Source organism: Fibroporia radiculosa (assembly GCF_000313525.1).
Source record: "Fibroporia radiculosa TFFH 294 genomic supercontigs, scaffold5557, whole genome shotgun sequence".
Taxonomy (NCBI): domain Eukaryota; kingdom Fungi; phylum Basidiomycota; class Agaricomycetes; order Polyporales; family Fibroporiaceae; genus Fibroporia; species Fibroporia radiculosa.
Genome location: NW_012133750.1, coordinates 5,786 through 12,427, shown reverse-complemented (window position 1 = coordinate 12,427; position 6,642 = coordinate 5,786). Strand labels below are relative to the sequence as shown.

Below are 6,642 nucleotides of genomic sequence, written 5' to 3'. Positions count from 1 at the left end.
CAGTGGCCGTGGTAGTGTTGTTGTATACGAGCTGCCATATCTGATTATTCTCAGCTGCATAGAAGGTACGAATGGTGCCACCCGAAACAACAACGTCTGCGCCGCCATTGCCGTAGCCAACGGGGGGGTAGGAGGGAGTGGACATGGCAATGCGAACACCTAGTTCACATAAAGCATTATCAGGTAAGCTACTGCAGTTGACGAGTTCGTCATTGACTTACTCAGTGCGATTGGACTGTTTGCTTGTGAGATTTTGCTGAGACTCGATTCTGCCTCCACACACATTATATACTCCTCAGAATATCTTTCCAGGTGACTCAATCTAAGACACATTGGGGCACAGACTTAATCAGCAGCGAAAGAGAATGGAAATGACTCATCATTTTGATCCTCCAGATAATCAAGGCATGGAAGACTACAACACTAGACTAGAAAAAACGCAACTTACGACCATATGATCAGCTAGACCACAAATCTCCGTCTATTTCTGACAGCAGAATAGTTTCGATGATGAAGCAGGCTGTCTTGAATGAAGATTTGGCAGCATGTTTACTTCGAAGGGGTTGAGACGGCGGCCGTATGTACATGAATCCAACGCAGCGTAACTGGATGGATAGGCATACAATTTAAAATGGTACAGCCCGGGGCAGATATTTGAGGGAGTGACAACATATATGGCGCACCTATTGAAATACGCAGAATGACATCAGGCTCAGCGTTCGGCAACATTTTTCACAGTCTGCTGAGCATGTCAATGCAATACAAAAACAGTTCGGAAGATAAACGCGCTGCGTGTAGCGCTGACAACGAGAGCGGCGAAACCGCACGCATCTTTCACCGTTGGTACAGTGACCACTTACCATCAAGTAAGTTGTTCAATTTTAGTTAGCAAGGACCACATGAGGTCGATGGTGAAGTAACGAAACTATGGCGTGGATTTCGCTCATATCGAAGCAGCTGTAACCAGCGAAGGATCCGGATGACCGGCTGGGGAGCTCGACTACTTTACCTCGGAGGTGACATTGATGTCAATTTGGACTCAACAGCACGAAATGGCGTACGTCAACATCATACCTATCCAACAATAAATAATTTGAACTACGACTTCAACTTGACGTGAAAAATACATTAATTGAGTACCACTACCACTGCTCTGGCTACCGGTCAGAATCGTGACAATATTGAATATGAAATCGACGCACACTCGGCAATTCATACTGTCGATAAAATCTAACAGTGATATTTGACCAAATTTATTGCCAACTACGATGCGGCAGCGCGGTAGCGACACGGAGTCATGGTTGTACTTCGCAAGACGGAGCCTTCAACTTCATTGAGGAAGAGATAGAAACAGATAACCAACGACCCATTCTTGTCAAGGTTCAAGCCACTGTCACCAACATAAAAGTCCAGTCACGGTGTATCGAGCTGAGACCACGACTGTCACTGGTTGGAACATGTTATATGAACTCCAGTTAGGCTTGGGCCAACCATAGTCAGATATGGAGGAAGGGTTGTAGCTAGAATCTCTGAGGCCTTTCTCGCTGTCGCCGGTAAGAGTCACAATTCGACAAGCCTGCAACTGCCATTCCCTCGCTGAGATAGAAAATCGATCAGGCTATATCCTCGACAACTATAGTCGACAACTGCGGCTACGAATTCCCCCCTCATCTCCTGCTAGCAACGCTCTCAACTTCTATTAACAACATCGCAATCCTCGGTGTGCTTATGACGCCAATAGCCACCGCCCGTCCACTCACCATCGGCTCCTCTACGGGGCTCGAAGCGCAAAGTAATCAGAGGCTGCGGGCGTGGCTCCAAAGAACTAGGTATCCCCACTACCAACCTCCCCGTCGACAACAGCCTGACACCACGGATCGCTGATATCGAGTCCGGAGTGTACTTTGGCTGGGCCTCCCTACGCCTACCGCCTTCACATCCAAACGAACCGACGACATCGTCAGACATCACCACCACGACAACCACGGCCCTGGAGGCGCACTCCGAGTCCGGGTTCAGCGTATATCCCATGGTGATGTCGATCGGGTACAACAAGGTTTTCAAGAACACGACGCGGTCGGCTGAGGTGCATATGCTCCACGAGTTCGCGATTGACTTCTATGGCGTCGAGACGCGTCTGTTGATCGCGGGGTTCATCAGGGAGGAGAAAGACGACGACGGTCTGCAAGGGCTGGCGCTGATCGAGGACCGCCTGGACTGCGATGTAGCGCGCAAGAGCTTGGATTGCGAGGCTTGGACATTGCAGAAGACGGGCAGGGGCACGTTGGTTGCAGACCAGTACGAAGGAATAAGCAAGTAATTTATCCTCTACTTTAGGTGACCTCGGATGCGAAACTGGCACGCAAGTAGTCGCCTGTCGCTGCAATTACCTGGATTCACAACAAAGACAGTTCCCCGGCCGTAAGGTCATCTCATGTGTTTTTCTACTGCATGTCTGACCGCCTGTGCGCTCTATATTTATGACTTTTACGTCGGCGAAGACGATACGCTTTGCCGGATATACTTCACCACTGCGTCGCCATGGGCCTTGGAAAACTTTGGTGCCGAGGAATATAAGATGGCTAAAGGGGGCAGCTGTCCTCTCGCGCGCACTTGTATGACAACCAAATGGCCATTGGTATGAAAGTCGGATTTCAGCCGACTGAAGATCCTCAAACAATCTCGGAGATGCATTATCTCCGTTTGTCCAATGTTCGGGTGCTCGAAAATGTAGGCTGAAAGAGAAGAATTGGAAAGTACTCAGTCACAAAATGTGCGCCGTTGTGGCTGATGCTCCGAGTCATCTCGAATAGTTTCCGGTCGCGCGCCGCACTCTACCGTTTCCTGCAACAGTTTAGCGAAGTTCAACCTTTGCTTATACATGCCTTGTCTTTGGACTACGATGTGCACTTATAGCCCGAGTTACTACGTCTGTCCAGCCTCAATTCCGTTGAGAATATACAATCACAGAAGTTATTCCAGGAGCGCATGTTATATACAGTATCATCGCGTGACACCTCAGCTACAAACCCGACAGGCAAGGAAAGAACAACATCGAGCTACATCCATACGCAATCCGGATGGTGTCGGATGCGACCGCATCCCCGCGCAGTGCGCTCCCTACACCAGTTCCAGCAGATGCCGCTCCCCATCAACGTAGTGCGCTTCCTGTATACACCCCGGGCTGCGCGCAGGCTGGAAGCCCACGTGGATCTCGTACGCCCCCCGTCGTTCCGGGTGGCCGTCGCGTAGAGAATGCTGAGTGTGTAGACCATGAACCCCTTCGCGCTCAGCGTCGAGTCCGCGTCGGACCATTTTGCGCCGTCGTAAATGAGCTCGCTTACGGTGTTCTGAGTGTTCGTGTAGTACACCCGGATCTGCGCACGCGCCCGGTCAGCCTCCGCCGCGCGCTCACGTCCAGGACGTGCGCCTGGAATGGGACCGCACCTGGGTGTCGAAGGCGACCGCCGCGAGGGCGAAGCTCTACTGCGCCCTGTAGGTGCCGGTGATGGTCATAGATTGCGAGGAGATCTGCGTGGCCGCGGGGTCTTGCGAACAGTTGTATTCGAGCTCTATGATCTGGCTCTCTCGGCCGACATAGTAGATGTGGACGTTGTGGCATGCGGGGCCCCTCACGAGGAGGCTTGTGGTCCCGGTGATACCTTGGACCCACGGATATGAGGTCATGGTGCCTGGACAGAGCAAGACGTGAATACAGTGCTGCTCGTTTCGAGATGGGTACGTGAGGGGCGTGCCTACCGTTCTAGTGCCACTAGAGCTCGAGCTGCGCTTGTCCTGCACTCGCGCGATTTTATATATGGAGCGAGGAAGGTACATGTGGGCTGGGGTCCGGGTGCCGAGGCGCAAGTCGATGTACTAGCGTGAGACGAAACACCGCAGGTACCAACTTGCGAGCTGCATAGATGCACCATTTGCATACATCTCTATACATAACGAGAGATTTGGCTGCGAAATCACACCGCATCACCGGGGGAGGGAGCACCCTGTCTCTCACCAGGTACGCAGGATGCTGCTATCGCATAGACGATGGGTGCGGCATCGATACGTTGGCAAAGATCAGCAGCTCACAGACGTACCTGAATCCTCTCTCCAAGGTAGGTTCTCCTCAAGACGTTGGGCTCGGAGGGTAGCACGAGCTGTCCCAGCTGCTCACGGTCGGCCAAAGTCGCCTTCGCGGGTGGCCTGCCACCTGCAAACCAACTGTGGGTCGGTGTTGACTGCGCGCGTTACGAGTGATCTGCCAGGACGTATGATGAACGCACCTGCTCGAGATCCGGCGATACGAACGACACGGAGTAGTTATACATACCGGATGTGCGCGATCTCACGAGTACCCTTCCGCTAGTCTGAGTCAGGGCCAGCCTGACTCTCAATTCAAGTTCGTGTATACGACCATATCGACTCAACCAGCGAAAATTTCACTGCATTGGGGCGCAGACGACAAAGTAGAGGATATCAATCGCGATCTAACCGGAGACTATCGTCCTGTCTGGCTGAGGAACATCCTAACGTCAGGTGTGGCAAGCTAGTATCGCCTTCTCCACGATCTCGGGCGAAGTTCTTTTGGTCTTGTAGAGTACTTTTGAGGATCTTGGCAGTGGCTCGTTGAATCTTCACTCTTTGGCCCAATTTTACCTTCCGTCTAGCACCTGGGATCGAACTTCAGCTGCGAGTTCCACACCCGTCGTGTACGATTGCAGCCGGTACGGGTCGTCGAAATTATACTCGAGCGAGTGAAGATCAACGCTGATCCTCCTAGAACGTCTGCAAGCGAAATCTGGTCTCTTATGTGCGCAGTAACCGGCTAGCTTCCGTTGGAGCGCCGCGTTGGCTGACAATTGGCAGTTGTACAAGATTGTTTTCGGGGCGCACATATCCCGCTTCGCGGCCCCTAACAACGCCCTCCAGATTAAGATGGAAAACTACGCAACGAGGTCCTTCTAGAATGGGATATGCACTGGGAAGCTAGCGAGAATCTCACGCCGCTGAGCGGCAGCATGTTTCTAACGTCTTCCTTCCCTTTCAATAGTCTGTCCCGACACGAGCTCATGCAGCTCCAGCTATATCTAAGACGACGGCCGTTGCGGAATGGAGAGCACGACTGGATGGCTACGTGAGGATGGGCTAGACGGCGGTGGATGACATCGCCGAGTTTGGCCCTCTGTTGAGGATGATCGAGGATGGATACGAGCACGCGGCCAACTGCTCTCGAAGTCTTACGCCATCTGTAACTTTCCAGCTCCTGAAGATGCTGAAATACAAAGATGGATCCGGGTGCATGGTCAAGTGCTGTTGGAGTCTTACGCTATTCTTGATTGGTGTTTATAGGATATGACCCTATGAATTACGCTGCGAGTGATACCCACAGTGCAACCTACTAGTACATAGTCCTCCGGCCACCACAGAGCACTACCCCAGAGCCTACTGTGCCGTATTCGCGGAGATACTAAGCCAATACCTATAGATATACAATGAGCATCTTCGGGAGAACAGACGAGCTTCAAACACTCACTGGCAACGCTCAAGCAGCGCATCGTCCGTCGAGTAGGGGTATACAATCGGTGCCCCCGCCTCCGTCTCGTTGAACATCATTTCCGTGTGCCCGGGTGCCCACACATTCCATTCAGGAGTGATGTCGCTAGAGTTGTACTTGGCGTTAGGGTCCAGCGAAATGGCAGTGGCCAAGAACCCGTTCGAGAAGGCGGTGATGAACTCCGAGTTGTCGTATGCAGGGCCATACCTGCGGGAGGAATTTGGAAGCAGTCGCAGATTCGGGTAAAGGTCACTCACGACGTGAAGTAATAAGGGAGATCCGTGCCATGAAATGCAGGTGGGATAGCGAATTCGCCCTAAAAATTGCTCGTCAAGAACGATGAATGCCTATGAGCTTGAAGCTCACCTTCCAGGCCTTGGTGCTCAAAGCGTGAAGGAGATAGTAAGTAGGGCAGACGAAGATAGCTTTGAACGCGTGTCAGGTCAGTTTTACGCTGAGCCCAACCATTATATGAACCTTACATTCGCCCATTGCGTAGTTAGCTTGCTCGACATTGGTGCCAAAACTCTGGTATATAGGAGTTGCCAACGCAGCTTGCCAAGGTTCAACATCAGGGAACAGGGTGGAAACATAGTCCGAGATGTTCATTGTAAGTGACTGATCGACAAAGACGTTTCCTTCATGCGCGTTGGTCACCGCGAGAAGCACTTCCTGCATAGAGAATTCAGTCAATATCCAGCCTCTCGTGCTGGATTGGCCTACCGTGTTAAGGCGACCTCTGGTGATCGTGACAGTCGGGCGTTCGACAATGAAGGTGCCGTCGACGACGGGAACAAAGACGAAAGTACCGTAAAATCCCTCCAAGATGATATTTAAGTTCAATGTTTCCAGCGTGTTGACGTCGGCGGCGCGAAGGCAGGACAGAGTGTCTGGGCTCGAGCCACACCTACACGTGACAGTCAGTTCTTGTGAGAATTGGAAGATAGATACAACTGACTCTGTTCCTGCGACGATCTCGTCGTACAGTTGCTATTTCAAGACGTTTAGTTGCGGAACGCATGAATACCCGTGGTCGTACCTCTGGGATGCGATCATTGTAGTTATATTGAGACGGTAAGAATGTCGAA

The 6,642-nt window shown here is 51.8% G+C and overlaps 2 protein-coding genes across 2 annotated transcripts; one reads left to right on the top strand and one right to left on the bottom strand.

Moving 5' to 3' along the window:
- Positions 1-979: 979 nt before the first annotated feature.
- FIBRA_08982 (uncharacterized protein) lies at positions 980-2,320 on the top strand (the record flags this gene model as incomplete). Its single annotated transcript, XM_012330588.1, has 2 exons — positions 980-1,057; positions 1,742-2,320. The coding sequence occupies 2 exons, from the start codon at positions 980-982 to the stop codon at positions 2,318-2,320; spliced, it is 657 nt and encodes a 218-aa protein (XP_012185978.1).
- A 3,122-nt stretch (positions 2,321-5,442) lies between these two features.
- Positions 5,443-6,610, bottom strand: FIBRA_08981 (uncharacterized protein; the record flags this gene model as incomplete). Its single annotated transcript, XM_012330587.1, has 8 exons — positions 5,443-5,479; positions 5,534-5,761; positions 5,812-5,870; positions 5,921-5,979; positions 6,037-6,226; positions 6,278-6,444; positions 6,513-6,544; positions 6,594-6,610. The coding sequence occupies 8 exons, from the start codon at positions 6,608-6,610 to the stop codon at positions 5,443-5,445; spliced, it is 789 nt and encodes a 262-aa protein (XP_012185977.1).
- Between the last annotated feature and the right edge of the window lie 32 nt (positions 6,611-6,642).